The following is a 17,504-nucleotide window of genomic DNA, read 5'->3' as shown; positions in this document are numbered from 1 at the left end:
CTATGGCGCAGTCCCAGGGCCAATGTGGAGGGAGTACAGCAGCCTGTTCTTTACTGAACACCTCCGCCAGGTCTCGATACACGGGAGGAATGTGTACCTGTTGGAGAGGGTCAGCACATTCGACAGACGTAGCTCTGCACGGGACACATAAACAGGCCGTCCCACATTGTGGGCCCCAGGACACTAGGTCCCCCGTGCTCCACTTGAAAACTGGGTCATGCAGGGCGAGCCAAGGAAACCCTAGAATAACTGGGGTTTCGGAAGCAGGAATCAGATAGAAGCATAGCTGTTCTTGGTGAGTGACCCCCACAGCCAAATGGAGCGGTTTCGCCTGGGAGTCGACGTAACCTTTCCCCAAAGGCTGTCCATCAAGAGCAACTACTTTCATCCGGACTTTACATGGGGACCAGGGAAAGCCGTGAGATTTAGCGAAGCCGACATCCATAAAGCAGCCGGCTGCCCCTGAGTCAATTAAAGCAGAGGTCTCAAGTGAATATTGTCCCAGGAAATGACTACAGGTATGAAAAGGCGGTTGCAGCGGAGGGTACCACTCACCGGCGGGTCAGGTCGGATCGGGCATTTGGCCCGGAGATGTCCTGGTTCTCCACAGTAGAGGCAGAGCCGGCCCTGTAAGCAGCGCTGTCTTTCGCTGGTGGTGAGGCGGCCTTGGTAGAGGTGAAGGGAGTTAATCCCCTTGCTCGGAGGGCAGTGGTTATCTGGAACGGGTTGCCGCCGCGATGTACTGGTCAAGGGTCCATGTCTCGCCTCTGAATACCAGTTCTTTGCGCAGCCTGGGGTTCAGCCCCCGTCGAAAGTAGGCACGCAAGGCGTTTCGATCCCACTCACTCTTCTCCGCGAGGATCCGGAATTCCACCGCATAGTCTGACACGGGACGATCACCCTGGGTTAGGTCCATGAGGCATTCGCTGGCCATCAGGTCTGGGCAGAGAAGCCTGAACACTGCCTGAAAAAGGTCTTTTAATTCCTCATATTTAAGTAAGGAACAGCGCCCCCATGCGGCAGTGGCCCAGTCAAGTGCTCGGCCGGACAGGAGGGAAATTACTTAAACAATACGACTTAGATCAGAATGGTAGACATGGGGCATACTAGAAAACATGAGTTCACACTGCAACAAAAAGCCTGCACAACGAGCGGGCGTACCGTCAAAGTGGTTCAGGGGGGTCAGGTGACTGTAGTGTGGTATTGACGGGGATGTTTTTGGAAGGGCGGTGGCGCAGTGGCGCAGTGGGCTGGACCGGGTCCTGCTCTCCAGTGGGTCTGGGGTTAGAGTCCCGCTTGGGGTGCCTTGTGACGGACTGGCGTCCTGTCCTGGGTGTGTCCCCTCCGGCCTTATGCCCTGTGTTGCCGAGTAGGCTCTGGTTCCCCGCAACCCCATATGGGACAAGCGGTTCAGAAAATGTGTGTGTGTTTGGGAGGTTAGGCGCTGCAGGAGCAGTTGCGCATGGTGCACACACACCAACTGTGGTTTTCAGGGTGCTTATCACTTCATTGTAGGCAGTGATTAGGTTGGTGAGCGTTCGTTCCATCCCCTCCATCCCCTCCAGACTCGCCTGACGAGCATCTAATATCGCCAGTACTTGGTCCAGCTCCGCTGGGTCCGTGTCTAAGGCACGACCTTCTGTGATGGTGTTTCCCAGGGGCGGGTGCGTCGAACCCAAGCGTGGAGCAGGGTAAGCTGGTTCAGGGGGCGATCCAGAAGACATGGTCGAGGAGGCAGGCAAGGGTAACCGATGTGCGCATGTAGTCCGAAGGGAGAATCCGAGAGGCGTAATTCAAAGACAGGCAAGGAGTCGAGGCAGACCAGGGAGTCAATCACGAGGAGCAGGACGAGGCTGAAGCAAGGTTCCGCACCTTCCTAAGGTCCGGGCTGCCCTTTTATGTGCCCGGAGCCTGATTAGCCGCCAGTGTTGCTTGTCGCAGAGTTCGTGGGCAACACTGGAAAAAACACCACGTAGTTGTTTGTTGGTAATGGAATTGTATGTTAGTAAACACTACTTTTAGAAGGATGCTCTGCAGAGGGAACACAGAGCAGAGGGAATGTAAATTTCCAGCAAAGGTAATCCTTTAGAGAGGGGCTACCTGGTAAGTGACGTGGGGTCATTCCCATGACCAGTTGTATTTCCACATGGCTCTCTGTGATCAGTACAATGTACATACCTACAGAGCTATTTGTTGCTTACAGCTCCCTGAAAAATGATGAATGTCTTTGCACCTTAAGAGCATGTCTGTTTTGTAGAATTTTTTTTTTTTTAATTAAAAAAATACTACTACATGAAATTTACATTAAACTGTTTACAGCCTGCTACAGTAAAATTGTCCAGATGCCTGTGTCATATACACCCAGTAACTCAAGCCAATGCTTTCCTTCTTTTCCCTTCCAAATATTTGCTCTATGAGTTTGTTTGGGTTTGCCTGAGCATAAGATTGATAAAGCAAGGCCAAAATCCATTCAGAAATGTGGCTGGATTTTTCCATCCCATGCCTTCAGGTGACTGCTACATTGCACTGGAAGTAATGTGAGAAATGGAACGCTAGACCAGCTCCAAATGCACATAGCATGGATGTCAGATGTGCCATGGTGACGTGTATCAGTAAAAAAGTGGCACCGTCAGTTTTACCAGCTCTCCATCAGTGTATGGAGGGGTGGGAATTTAAAAGACTTAATAAAATCAGCCATTGCTTTCAATAGCAAAACACGTCTTCTCAACAAGAGTCAGAACTTGTCAAACAATACTGGAGTCACTTTTTTTTAATTTTTTTTTTTCTTTTCCCTCTCTTTTAAGAGGTCTTGTTTTTTAAACTTTGGTATTCATTCCATCACAGCTTTAGAACATCCGTTGCACCCCCACCCCTACCGGAATGTGTTGAGCAGCTCTGTCAGACAACAACAACCAAATGGCCACCACAGAAAGTGTATGCTGCAAACCAAAGCAGTTAGAGGATGGTTGGCTGCACTCCTCAAAAAATAGGCACTCCCTTAATAATTAATACCAAGAGACTCTCTCACTCCCCAGAACTCAAAAAGGATTGGAGAGGAGTTTGTGAATAGAGGGTGGGCAATGGCTGTTCCCTCACCCTTCAGCTACAGAAAGCATCTCAACATCAACGATGTTGACATTACTACCTGGTGTCAGTGTAGGACTTTGCTGGTTCCCTTAACTGTACTTCTGATCTTTCAGTCATTCAGCAGGTACTTTTTATGGAACTTCATGCATGCTGATGTTGCTGCAGCCTAGTCTCCAATCTCTGTCTAGTAAGTCTTGCTGTAAATATGAGTGGTGAACATCACTGTTAAAACGGGTATCTGGTAGCGTAGTGGTTCGAGCTGCTGCCTTTTGATCTAAAAGTCGCAGGTTTGATCTCTAGTTCTAGTACTCTTGAACAAGGTACTTCCTTTAAAATTACCCAGCTGTATAAATGAGTAAGTAATTGTAAACTTTTAATAATTATGTCCTTAACATTGTATGCCGCTTTGGCGAAAAGTGTCAGTTAAATGAATCTAGTATGTAAATATATTAAAACATAATTTGCTTTTAAGGCAAAAGACCTGTGTATATCATGTATGTGTATACTTGAACACACCTTAATATAATGTCACATTTTTAAAGCTGCATCAGTTAAGAATTTTCCTGGGGAATAGAGTATAACATGAGTTGGTCGTAGCTGTAATTTATAAGTGCATGACTTGGCAGTGTTTTGTTGGTCTTTTGTTGGTACACATGTCACTGTACTCTAAAAATGTGTGTAACAGTTATTTTGGCTTCTGTTCTTCTTTAGACAGGGCAGCAGAGATGGTGGGAACAAGAGATACCTATAGAGGGGATGATTCAGAAGGGGGAACTCATCACCTACAACCTCACAGAGCTCATCAAACCAGAGGCATATGAGGTGCGCCTCACCCCCATCACCCGATTTGGAGAGGGTGATTCCACAATTAGGATCGTCAAATACAGTGGTAAGCATTCTCCCAAAATCCTTTTCCAGGTGCCAGCTGTACTGTGTGTTACAGTGTTTTAAGTAACTTTGAGCAAAACTGAAGAGCTAGAAGCTGTGAAAACTTCTATACCTGCATTTCTTTACAACAAATATGTGTCTGTTCATTCTGCGTCAAAGCACCCAATATGGCATTGCAGTGACTTCACTGATAGCCAGACGTGCGTCTGATGAAAGGAGCTTTCACCGGAAGACGAATGAGAGCGTATGTACGTTTGCCAAGCGATCAGTAGCTAGTTGCTTGGTACATGCAGCCAGTTTAGAAAAGGGCTCGAATTCAAATTGCGCACCAATTTAGAGAAGCTCCAACTGCACAAGCAGATCCTTTTTAAGTTGAGCTGTGTGCCACGACACTGTCAGAGTGCTCTCATGTCCTAGAAGACCTTGTCCCATCTCCATTACTTTTTCAGAGCCAGCTTTTATCTGTCTCTGAGTTTGTTGCAGTGCAGCAGCTCAGAATAATTCAGTCCTGCTGCACATTTATTCTCATCAGTCTGCAAGTAATTGTGGCTGCTTCACTAGCTTTATACTCCGTAGTTTGGCTTTTAACTCAAAGGTTAATGGTCTCTAATTGAAATCAGTTTTTTTTTGTAAAAAGGCTGCCGGACACATTAATGTATGCAGCCTTAACATGTTAAACATACTAGTTTTTTCATGGATTTATTTTATAAAACCAGAAAAATAGCAACAAATAACTACTGAATAGTTTTGTTGTACACTATATATTCAGATAGTGTGCATCCAGTGTAGTTATTTTAGACACAAAAATGTATATTTTAAGTAATGATGTACAGTGTTTTAAGACATGCCATCTTGCATTAACACATGATGAGCGTAGGGCTTTTTCCGATTTCCTTCCTTTGCAAAATCACAGAGTCACAGCACAAATTCATTTCCTGCATGGAAGAGAATCATCAGGTCTGTTTAATAAATGGAGTTAGAATTACTATAGTATCTTCATGTCAAAACACGTACCCCCATAAAAAGCAGTGTCTGCGTGTGTCAAATCAGTCCAGTTTCATGCAACATGCTCATGTCGTCACGTCACAACATAGTTACCATGAGCAAACAGTGCTGTAGCAGGGTTTCTGTCCCACTTAGTCAAAATATATGAACAGCATCACTGCAGCTGCACAACTCAGACACGAACTGCAAAGGTTTTAAAGAAGTATTACTGAGTAGCTTTGAAGGTCATGATGTTGTGACGAAACAAAGGTTCATTCATCCCTTAATCCTTGTAGAAATCGTGTAGTAAAGCTGCTCCAGATTTTGCACCTTACAGGAATGTAGATGGAGTATTTTGTTTATGTAAGTTCTGTTTCAAGACAGATTTGCAAGAGACAAGTCGTGCTTAAGTGGTAACTTACTGCATCAAGTAGATATTTATAATGTAACAGGGACACCTACTGGTTGCGTGAAATACGTATGAGTGTGTGTGTGTGTGTGTGTGTGTGTGTGTGTGTGTGTGTGTGTGTACAGGATATACATCTATACTGTATATATTTAAAAACTTAAAATTTTGAATTTGGCCAAGTGCGTCCAAAGAGAGGGACCTGGATAGAGAACCGATTGATCTACAAAGTCCTTTCTCAAGAGTTCTACACATTCTAGGAGCTCTTTGGACTATCTTGGCCCTTGGTAAGAACAGGGTTAATGTCCTTTTTTTTGTATTTTCCAGAGAAAAAGAGAATTGCAATGAATAATAACTATGTTAGTATGTGAGGATGTATTGATAAATGTTGAACCAGTGCCCTGACTTACCTGTAGGTGATGATAACCAAGAAAATTCACAGAATGAAATATGTGTCTTGAAATACTCAAGATGAACTTTGCTGAAGAGAAAATTTCAGAGTAATTTTTGAGCTTCTGTGCCTTTTTTTCTTTTTTTTCTTAAGATATATAAGACCATGAGACTGTCCCCACAGAGAGAATATCAATAAAATCAATAGTTATTAAATATATTGTTACCAATGTGTGCATGTGAAATGAATGTTTTTTTTTTTTTAACTTTGTGTTTGCTTTTTAAATATATTGCAATGATCAACCATTATTATTTTTTGATGAATGGCCCTGGGTCTGCTTTAAACACACCAGAAAGCACCATATCCCATCCTCATCCTAAGTGTGTCACCAACAGTCTTTAACAAGAGCATCCACCAGTGACATTGCCAGTGTAAGATCACATCCTGACGGCCTTTGAATTGGACTTCTCAGCCTTCTGTTAACCAGGTGTCTTCTCAAAAGAACATGCCATTTACAAAACTTTTCGATATTATACTGTATGTGTGCTTATGTTTTATTCACACTTCCACAAGTAAAATGTATTTATTTATCTTTGGGTTCTGACTCACCTATCCTTTACATTTTTCAGACGTGCTTTTTTTTTTCCCAATTGCTTTATTTATTTATTTATTTGTGTTTCTTTGTAAAGAGATCAAAGGAGATCCAGGTACAGTATCTCTACATGTCATGTTAAAGTTATTTCTACTAACAGCCTCGCTAACTAACTGGAAAACTAGCTGTGACACTGGTGCCTGCAGACTGATATTATGAATACAGTTGTCAAAGATATGTCATAGATGCATGGTGTAACAGCTCATGGCAGTACATGGCAACTGTGATAAAAATCTGTCACAACCATTGTACAAATTTAAAAAGTGAGATCCTAAAACATCACATTCTCATAACATTTCACTGTCTTTTGGTTTATGAATGGCAACTGCCATGACCTGTCATGTTTTTATGACATTTTTATAAAATTTTATGGATATGTAAGATTTGGTAGCTTAAATAAATGTTTCATTATGTGGATTCATAGACTTGTAATTACAGTACTAGTGTACTGTATTGCCAGTATTTGAATGACTTGGCGACACTTACCAGTGCCAGAATCAGTACTTTGTACAAAGGTAAACAGCAGAAAGCCATGTCCCAGCTTGGATTCACCATATTAACACCATAACGAAAAGCTCCCCAATTGTGATTATTGTTCTAACTGTGCATTCCTGGGGAAAAGCACAAGGAAGCTATGGCACCTTGCTCCCTACCCAAATTGTACATTGCCCAGACCCAGCGGATATAACTAGAACCATATGACAGTTTACTGATTATCTGCTAATCAGCTGAAAATGTTGTGCTCAACAACATTCGTTAATTGTTAAAAAAAATAATATCTGCTGTTTCTAGCAGAGCACTACTGTATATGTTGAGGTACATCAGGTTCTTTTCCAGAGCATCGCACACAATTAATGAAGAGGTACATCAAGAGCCCTTATTTCCATTGAAGGCCAAAGAGACACTCCATTACGCCATTAACTCAACTCTAATGGAGCTCTCCTTTACACTGAAAGAGTTCAGGCAATGCCGCCCCTGTAGCTTGGGCTTTTTTTTCCATCACCTGACACTAGGAGGTAATTTAAAAGTTTCTAGGTTTCTATAAGCAGATAGGAACATAATCACTCTGTCATCATAGTTCCCTACCATCCTTTTGTTTTTCACTCCTCCTTTGTGTTTTAGCATAAGATGAGAAAGCCTGGTGATATTTTAGTGTATTCATGTCCAGAATATATAATTTCTCAGTTAAATACAAGGATTGCACTGCCATTACAGTGAAATTCCGTACATTTACTACATACGGTATAAGAATATGATAAAAAAACATGATGATGTGAACCTTTTTTCTTAACTCTTTTGTCTTGACTGGTTGATGGGTCATTATTCACAGGTAGTATGTGTCTATTCTGTAAGCAGTAATTTGAAAAGGACAAACATGAATGCATCTCTACTTTTTAGTTACATTTCCATGATATGAAAACATGACAAAATCAAAGAAAACAGGCCAGAAGACTAGCTGCAGTATATGAAACACCCTTTGATTGATATCTTTAAGCAATTTTGCTCTGAAAATACTACTCTTACGTGTTAGCACATTTTGAGATGTCATATACCCAGTATGCACTGTGGAAATGAAATCCAAGTTTATTATAACAATATGGGAACACATTATCACACGTTAGTCTGTCTCCTGACCAAAGTGTTCCCTAAACAGTCATACAGCACTATATCCACCGATCCATGCTCCATAAGCATTAAACTCGGAGCTGGTGAAGAGTACATTAAATAACTGGGCTGACAAGACCAAAGTCATCCATTTAGTTGAGTCCCTCTGGGATATTGTTTCTTTTAAAGGTATCAGGAGTTAGGTTTATACCAGCATGCACAAGGACTAAATCACATGTCTTCCCAAAGGTGTTTGGCTCTATTTAGTCCCAAGTGTAGCACATTTCACCTTCAGTACAGGGATTTCTCGGAGAAATGTACTTTTTTTTACTTTGAATTGTGCATAGATTTAGAAAAAAATGTCTGCTAAATGAATAAATGCAAATGTTGGCGTCATCACACCTTTGTGTGTCGGAGGAACAGAGCAGCAGTGATCACTATTTGCCCAGCATATCGAATGCAGCATTGTTGCACAATTAGAATTTTATGCAAGCTCTGTTTATGAAAGAAGAAAAACACAATGTTTATCAAAAATATTTGCATGGCCAGAAGTTTGTTACTCGGAAGATCATAAGCAGATGACCCCGCTGCAGTGTGTGATACTGTGCGCACATATGCTTTTGGATGAGCCTTTCTCGTGATTATTTTTCATTTACACAAACTGTATGTCTGTTGTGCACTTTCTGGCAAGACTGGACAATTTTGAAGAGAGTAACGTAAATATGTATACAGAAATTAATATACAGACATGTTCACCTTTTTCCATAACAATTTATATTAAGTTTTTTATGGCTGAAATGAAAAGAGGAAGGAATATAAGTCTGGAAGCTATGGCCTTGAAGTTTACAGTTAATATGATTCTTTATGAGAAGATATTTAAATGAAATATGTGGGATAAAATGTTTAATGGAACAGTTTTTTTTTTTATATGTGGACATGTGGAATTCTGGTTTTCATATGAACCTTTCAGTAGCTGCTATAAAAATTTTCATTGCTGAGCTCCTGACATGAAAGAAATAGCTCATCTTAAAATGATTTTTTACTTCAGTAACAATAAAATCCAACCAATGAAACTAGCACACTGCTGACTAATAGTTATATGATATTTTTTATTTGGCTTGACTAATGACTTCAGTAAGATTTTTCACTTTGTTTTTTTTTTTCTTTTTTTGTGTTATTTTGTATTTACATGATGGACAACTTGTTATTGTATTTTTGCATAGGTAATAATTTAATCTCAATGCAATTTGCCATCCATGGTATGAAATATTCTCCACTGATGTTTGGTTGTCATTATCTAGACCATTATTATCATCTGAATCATGCAAAACATTGATGGATTATTCTGTCTTTCCTCAACCAGCATTACTGCCCATTATTTAAATCCGGTGCTAATTGCACATGATGGAACTGCCAGAAATTTGGTAGAACTTACTCACAGGGAATATTCCATTTTGTTCCTATTAATAGGAACGGACCACAGTGAAATGGCTATAATTATGGGACAGAATGAAAACATCTCTCAATGAAGGGCATGTAGAGACGAGGTAGAAAAGTGTGTTGGGAGAGAGCAGGACAGAGAGGGAGAGGGAGGGAGAACGCAAAAACAATGTGTCTGAGAACTCTGCATCTGTCAGCTCCAATAACATCCCCCTTGACAAAGAAGTAATTGGAAGGTCAGCCACTGAAAGTCTGCTTTTGTCAGATTGCTGGCTCCTTCAACAAGCCGCTCTTGACCTCCTACTATACTGTTTCCAAGCAAAACTGAAAAATAAAATAAAAGAAAAAACCTTTTTGTTTGGCCCCAGACTACAGTATGACACGCTGGGCCAATTCCCTATAAAGTTTGCTGACATGTTGAGCCTTCGCAAGTAGAGCAGGAGGACACTGCATGTACTGGGCTTTCCAAACATACTCAAGAATTACACTTGTCTTTTCATTTCATATGGTCCTGTCAAAGGTACGATGGCTCAGCAGATACCGCTGTGAGTGACGACATGCGTTTGAATCTGGATCAGCCACTGTAGAATTTGCATGGTTTCCCAGTGTCTATGTGGGTTTTCTCCCACAGTCTAAATAGGGGAGTGTGAACTGCCCATAGTGTACATGTGTATGTGTGGTACTTTCCACTACAGTGTAGATGACTCAGTACTTATAAGTACTTTAGTGTGGTGTATCTAGTACTGTAAGCTGCCTTGGACAAAAGTGTCACCTAAATATGAGATAATAAGTGCTTATTAAATATAGTGACTATTATTATTATTATTATTATTATTATTATTATTATTATTATTATGCTGTGAAAGTTTCTTGCAGTTCTACATTATTTTGGAAATCAGCATCTGCTAAAAGAACAAATGTATGTGTTAATGTTAGTGAATATCTTCAGTGTATCTTATAATTGGGGGGTGTGTTGGCGCAGTGGGTTTTACTGGTACCTCACTGTATGGCGGATCTGGGGCTCAAGTCCTGCTTTGGGTGTGTGGCTGTTCCATGTTTCTCCCTCCGTTTCCCTCCTCTGACATACAGAGAACAGACCAGGCAACCTACCTTTGTTCCTCCCTTGACTTCCCTTGAAAACCACAATAGTGGTCGCTATGGGTCATGTTTGACTCAGCAAGTTGCATGCATGCATGCATCTTCCAATTAAAAAGAAATAATAAATAAAATTGTTATTTAAATAATATTAATATGAAATAATACTTAATTCATTAAAATAATAAATAAAATAAAAAGGAAATAAACTAGTATACACTGTAGATGTGAAATACTGTTTTATAGTTTCACTAAGGTATAATTGTTTTGCACTCGGTGGGAACATTGTCATAACAATAGTAGAGTGTAAACAGGAAGCAGACTCCTTTCTCACTTGTTGATTTCCACCGAGTCCAAGTACAGAATGTGCTGTTGCTCAGCAAACCCTGTATTACACAACGTGTCATCCACAGCAGTTGCTTATAATTTTTTCAGGAGACAGGTAAATGCATGTATGTTCATTTAATTTTTAGTTTCGATCCTTAATTCGTTTAAACATGATTAACTTTTTTTTATGGCCATAACTGGCAGTATGTAGGCTCATGTCAAAAGCATACTCATTCAGTTTGCGCTATCGCTGCACTGATTTTTAAACAGACAGCATCTGCTTTGTGGTGTTCCAGGTGGGACAGCAAAAAAGATTCCACAGACACAGGAAACAGTCTTTGCATTGCTGTGAAATTTATGAAGGCAGTGCAGCATATGCTTCAGCAGAGGCTTTTTTGAGCAGTTGCAAGGGTGAGGGTCAGAGCAGTTCAGAGGTGCACAGAAGATGTTTTCAAATTGTCTTGTATAGCAAAAGTAATTCACTTTGACAAAGTAAACACAGAACGACAGTTAAATTAGTAGTTCTGGCTTATATGTTAATTTGTCACACTACTGCGACATCCTACCAGTGAAAATACCAGTTGGCCCAGTTGACCCCCATTAAGGTCGAACTCACAACATTGTTACACAGAAATGTCTTGGTCTTCATACTAAAAATTTGGACTTATTTGCAGTCTACCCTCTATTTTACAGATTCATTCAAACTGGGGGGGGGCGCAGTGGGTTGGACCGGGTCCTGCTCTCCAGTGGGTCTGGGGTTCGAGTCCCACTTGGGGTGCCTTATGACGGACTGGCGTCCCGTCCTGGGTGTGTCCCCTCCCCCTCTAACCTTACACCCTGAGTTGCCGGGTTAGGCTCCGGTTCCCCGCGACCCCGTATGGGACAAGCGGTTCAGAAAGTGTGTGTGTGTGTGTGTGTGTGTGTGTGTGTGCGCATTCAAACTGGGTCAGCAATGGTCTATGTATTGATCCATTGACATATTACCAGTTCAGCTCAATCAGCACTATGTATACTTTTACAAGCATATGCACTTAAAAGAAAGTCACAGTTGCAAGTAGTGTCAGGGGAACCGAGTGAAATAAATGGAAAAGGAAATGGAATGTGGGAGGCTTAGGAGTTTTGAAAGTGTGACTCTTGTTATGGTGTTAGTCTGTGTTATATATTTTCTACATTATGTTTTATGCAGTCTACTATTTCCTCCTTTCATGTGTCTGATCAACAGCCGGGAAAAACACAAACCACTTCGCTGTTCCAGCCTCAGCAGGCCTGGGATGTAAATACTAGAAAAACAACATATTGCCCATCTTTTTTTTTTTAAACTGTACGTTAATATTGCTTTCTTTCTTGCTTTATATGTGTTCAGTGTTTTATTGTGTAGTTCAGGGTTCTACCCCTTTTCTAGTGATGTACTGTTGATATAGTGCTGTAGTCAGTTTGTTTCACATTGTTCTGAGGCGACGCTTGGGAATAAACAGGCCATTTAGATTTCTGTAGGCTGTCAGTGTTTCTGTCTGCATGCTCACATATCACATGTACTGTGTGTATGTGTGTGTCTGCCTTCTCTTAACCCTGCCTCTCACCAGTGTTGTTTTGTGTTGCTCAAACCCCTTTAGTGCTTGTGCAAAATCAAGAAGCACATGTGCGCTACGGTCCACTCTCCAGTTTGTTGTCTACGTTGTCTTGTTTCTTATTCCTTGCTCCATGTTCTGTGTGTACCCCATAGAACTGAACACATATGCATTTACAGGAAGTCTGCTCCTTTTTCCTTTCTTTCGTGCATTGGCCATCCTTTCCATTTTGGTTGCGCAATGCAGCCCCCCACAGAAGAACTGAGGACACAGCTTACTGTTTATGCAAACACCATTAACTGAAGAGTCAAATTTGAAAAGAGAAGTTTGTATCACTACCTATATCACTATCTAGTGATAGATAGTGATCGATATGAGAGCTTGAGAAACTTGTGCAACACTTATTTCGAACAGATTGCTTACATTCTAAAGCTATGGTGTAACTCAGGTACCAATAAAATGTATTCAATCTACTTTATTGATATCTTTTTATAGAACATTGCTTACTGTAAGTTCAGACTCTGACCACTTTTTTTAAAAAAAAATCCTTGATCCCTTAAAGTGAGGGAGTAAAGAGAGTTTTTTCTAATTACCATTATATGTTTTTGTCTTGCAGCTCCAATCAACCCACATCTCCGTAAGTAACCTTGTTTCTAATTAAAATCTCCCATGCTTAGGATATATACACTAAAAGCGCACAAGATCCATCAGTGTACCATAACTGTAATGTGGTTTATGCTCTTTACACCTACTGTGTATATATTGTTTTTGTGTACTGATTGCATAGTAGTTTGTAATTAATTTGTAATCCAAAAGCCTAATAAAAATATATATATATACATATTTCTGTTTTGTGAATCTGCCAGTTTGAGTCTTGCTAAACACAGATGGTTAATCACTTTTGCTTCACAAAATATTGCCAAAAAAGGACGAAAATTCAAAACAAGGGGCAGCTGGGCAGGCAAATAACAGCACCTCTGTCTCTGTAGGGGTGGGCATGGGGGTTGCTCACCAGAGTGGCTTTTTAGAAGCCCTGTTTGACCTTGTTATCTGAAGTGGGGCTGCTTTTAAAAGTGCCTGAAAGCAGTCAGTAGTCAGTCCTTCCCAGCAGACCCCCGCCAATTGAGCTGCAGGATTTTTTTAAGCCTTGACGCAGAGCAAACAACTCTTTATTTTCCCAAAGTCCCTATGCAAACTGACAGTGAGACAAATTTTAATATATCACTATGTGTATTTCCTATTGATTGCATGCTGATTTGTATGTTTGCATTTTAGTCTTTGCATTCATTGTAAATGAGGCACCTCGGGCTACAATAAATGAACGATGCTCAGTTTTTGGGTTGTACTGTATGTGATTCCCAGCAGAGAGCAGCTGGAGAACTGCTCAGCATACTGATCTGCTCTGAAGCCTCTACCCCTTTATAAAGGTTGAGTTAATGTTGATTGATCACCACAGTTATCTCAGATAGACAGAAAACCCTGAATGAGACATCAATTATGTAGTTTTCATGTGTGGAATTTCCAATCTGCTCATGCCTCAATTCAGTGAAATACTGCTACCGGTTTGTAACGAGATCTTTAAATCTTTACTCTGGTCCATTGCTCATGCTGTAGTACAGGTACATCAGATTTGTTATTGAGCATTCCTCAGTCTAGATTCAGTGCTCTCCCTTTAGCAGAATTCCTTAGGTCCCACCCTGCTACAATATTGTCTTTTAAACAATAAATGTTATATGCTCTTATTAAGCAGGGCTTTTGAAGATATATTGTCCTTGCTCCACTGAGGTACAGTGTCCATGAGCTGCAGTATATTCACATAATATTCAGTGGCTACATCTCTCTGCATCTGGAAACAGGAGAGTTCCACTGCAGCTTTGAGGAGGAGCCCATCTGCATGTTCACGCAAGAGAAAAGCGATGACTTTGACTGGACCAGACACAGTGCTGCCACTCGTGACACCAAGTACACGCCCAACACTGGGCCTAGTAGTGACCGTAGCGGATCCAAGCAGGGTGAGTGCAACTTGCATTGCTGGAAGATGTTCAAAGTGACATTTCCATCGATAAAACATTCATTTACATTCATTCATTTATGATAGTTTTTTACCAGGCAAACTGCTGCTCAGAAGTGGCATCCATAGAAGAAAATGCAAGGTGCTATACGTACAGCAAAACCTTGGGATGCATCCTGGGTAACTTTTCAGATGTCACTGTGCAAACTGATCTTAGCGAATAACTTTACAGTGAATCTTTATCTTCTCGTGTTGTCGTTCTTTCCTCTTCCCTGATGTACCAAAATCTTGTTTTATTACCTTCCTGAAATCTCCCGTTATCCTGACAGTCAAGAGTGCGGAGGAGAAAGGCAGAATACAAATCATTTCCCACTGGGATCTTATCTTGCACTGTAGGGGTGCTTTGTCATGGGTTATGATTTCATACACAGGCGTAGCGAATGAGGTTTTTCTGCTCGGACTGAGCAAGGGGGCCCTGCTTCACGGTGCTGTGGAGATGGCTGTATAAATCCTACCACTGCCTGTGCAGTCTCTTGTGCTCCTGGGGTTCTTAGGGGCCTGCATTGACAAACACAGTGTAGCCTCTGGCCTTGACTTCCGCAAGTTGGGCTGAATCTTGTGTGTCAGAAGAGTTATTGCACTGAATTACAGATTTGATCTGGGACAGCTGTGTGGATGCATTGAACCTTTCTTTTCTGTTTGGTTATTATATCCAAGGTTGTACTGCAGAAAACAAGCTCTAAACCACATGTAAAAGAAATTTTGGAATGCTGAATATGCCATTGCTTCAAGTGTGAGTCCCACACTTCCCTGTTTCTATACAGGATTTTTGCCATGGTATGGAGACAACAGTGTATTTTTTTTTCATGTGAAACCACAGTACAACTGTAAAAGCTGAATTAGAATGAATTGAAACAATCCAGTTTCATGTTCAGTTCTTCACTGAGTTCTGTGTGACAGGTTCCCTTGCTTTTTTGAGTGTTGATAATCTGAATGGTAGGACGCTATAGTCAGTGTCTAGTGGTTATTCTCTGCACATCTCCTGAATTGTTTGGGCTTTTTTTTTTTTTTGAATTGTCAGTAAAAGCTATCATAGCAAATGGCTTGTAGAAAACTAAAAAATAAAAAAAAAATTATTAGTTCACATTGTGTGTTACATCACCTTCAAGTGGTTGTATTCAATTATTTAGAGTTATGTTCTGATGAAATACCCTATGAACGTATAGATCCTCCTGATGGCTCTTGATCTCTTTGGTGTCCAAGAGAAGCTATTTAGCTATTAATCTCCAAAGTCCCCAGCAATCCGAAGGAGTCACCATTCATTAAAATAAAAGAGAACAAATTAATTGCTGGGACTCAAGGGGAGATGTTAGTAGAAGCATTCTTGTCTTTTATGGGCACATAATCACAACTCGAATCATAAATATTGCAACTGTTCTAATTACCCAAGGCTTTGAAATGTTGAGTACATTGTTGTGGGTTTCATTAAAACTAATACTCTTTGTGGCTTGTAATTATGTTATGATATTTGACAGAAGATGTTATAATAAGATGAAAGCATTTCCGTTTGGCTAGAGGGTCTTTTGCTGAGGGAGGTTCTTGTCATCTTCTGTGACCGGGTTAGAAGTGAATGCTCTCCACGACATTGTCAGGGAATGCCTGCCTCCACTTTCCTATTATGTGGACATTAGACAGCATAATGCTTAACAATGGGGGTTTGAAACCAGATGGCTGCCCGTTGAATTCCTATGAGACAATTTGCTGTTGTATTCAGATGATTAACCTGAATGGTTTTTGATGAAAAGTCAGCTGTATTGTATTGAAAAGTGCAAAACTGTAGAAGTAACTATTAAATATTCACTGCATAAATAGATAACCGTAAGTTGGTCAGTTTCTTAAAAGTGTAGTGAGCCCTTACAGTAATGTACACTGTTTGCAATTTGTTCCTTTGGAAATGAAGGTGACAGTGGGCACCAGTTATGCCTCAATTCAGTTCTGAATGGCTTGCTGCTCAGAAAAGAGCCCTCATTTACTTGTACTGAACACGTTCTTCAGCAAACCACACTATTTTTTCCACATTACTTGTACACCATTTGACTGAAGGAGAGTGGCATGGTTGTCTGTTTTGCATGGATTTCTTAAAAGGAGCAATTAAGTGGATCAGAAATTGCATCATTGACACCTTCCAGATTGTGCAGCTGCTTCCCAATTGAGATGTAATATGCCATTGGGAAATAAGAAATAAAGGACTGGGCCCATCCATCTATGATGCATTACAGGCAGCAGGGCTGGTCTCTGTAATATTAAATGTTGGTTCAGGCCTAATCGATTTCCATACACCCAGAAAATGAGTTAGCTTGATCAAGGGCACTTGCAGGAAAACAAGAACAGAGTTATAGAGCATAGATTGCTGGAATGTTCAGCAGCAAGTTGGAGAACAAAAAGAACATCAAGAATCCTCCAAAAGAAAGTTTAAGGAACCCATATCCACCATTCTAAGTATGTTACTTAATATCATTATAACAGACATGTGTGAGCATGTAAGTCCTAAAGACACTATAGTGGTATCTCTCCGTTATCAACAGCAAAAATGAAATTATTGTTTGGCTAGCAACTCAGCAAGAATATCAGAAGTTTATTGTGGTTGTTAATGTTGTGGCTTTGTTTTGTCTGTATTAATACCATTAATACCATGTATTTAAATAATAAGATGTCTGTACAAGCCCTATGCTCTTTTATGTCGCTTTCTCTGCATTTAGGAAAGTGTGTCTTGCATGTGTTTTGCCCGAATGCAGGCTTCTACATGTACATTGAGACCTCCCGGCCTCGCCTGGAGGGTGAGAAGGCACGACTCCTGAGCCCCACCTTTAATGTGGCCCCAAAGAACCCGTATGGAACAACCAATTCTGCCTACTGCTTCAGCTTCTACTACCACATGTATGGAAAACACATAGGTAAGACAATGGCAGACTCACTTTTTCGTCACATGGACGCCCCTTTTAACCAGTGCTTCCATACTTTAAAGCCCTTAAATGGATTGCAGTGCATAT

General features: G+C 40.8%; 1 protein-coding gene across 3 annotated transcripts in view; it reads left to right on the top strand.

Annotated features, from left to right (window-relative positions):
* mdga2a (MAM domain containing glycosylphosphatidylinositol anchor 2a) overlaps positions 1-17,504 on the top strand; it is a 240,961-nt gene that overhangs the window by 217,490 nt on the left and 5,967 nt on the right. For 2 of the 3 annotated variants that reach the window (XM_018764195.2, XM_018764194.2), the window contains 5 exons: positions 3,799-3,976; positions 6,446-6,463; positions 13,060-13,080; positions 14,300-14,455; positions 17,250-17,408. In XM_018764195.2, coding sequence (XP_018619711.1) covers positions 3,799-3,976; positions 6,446-6,463; positions 13,060-13,080; positions 14,300-14,455; positions 17,250-17,408 — 532 coding nt within the window. The remainder of the gene's footprint in view (positions 1-3,798; positions 3,977-6,445; positions 6,464-13,059; positions 13,081-14,299; positions 14,456-17,249; positions 17,409-17,504) is intronic. The other variant, XM_018764196.2, reaches the window with a different exon arrangement.

Source organism: Scleropages formosus, chromosome 15 (genome assembly GCF_900964775.1).
Source record: "Scleropages formosus chromosome 15, fSclFor1.1, whole genome shotgun sequence".
NCBI lineage: Eukaryota > Metazoa > Chordata > Actinopteri > Osteoglossiformes > Osteoglossidae > Scleropages > Scleropages formosus.
This window is presented reverse-complemented; position numbering and strand designations above follow the sequence as displayed.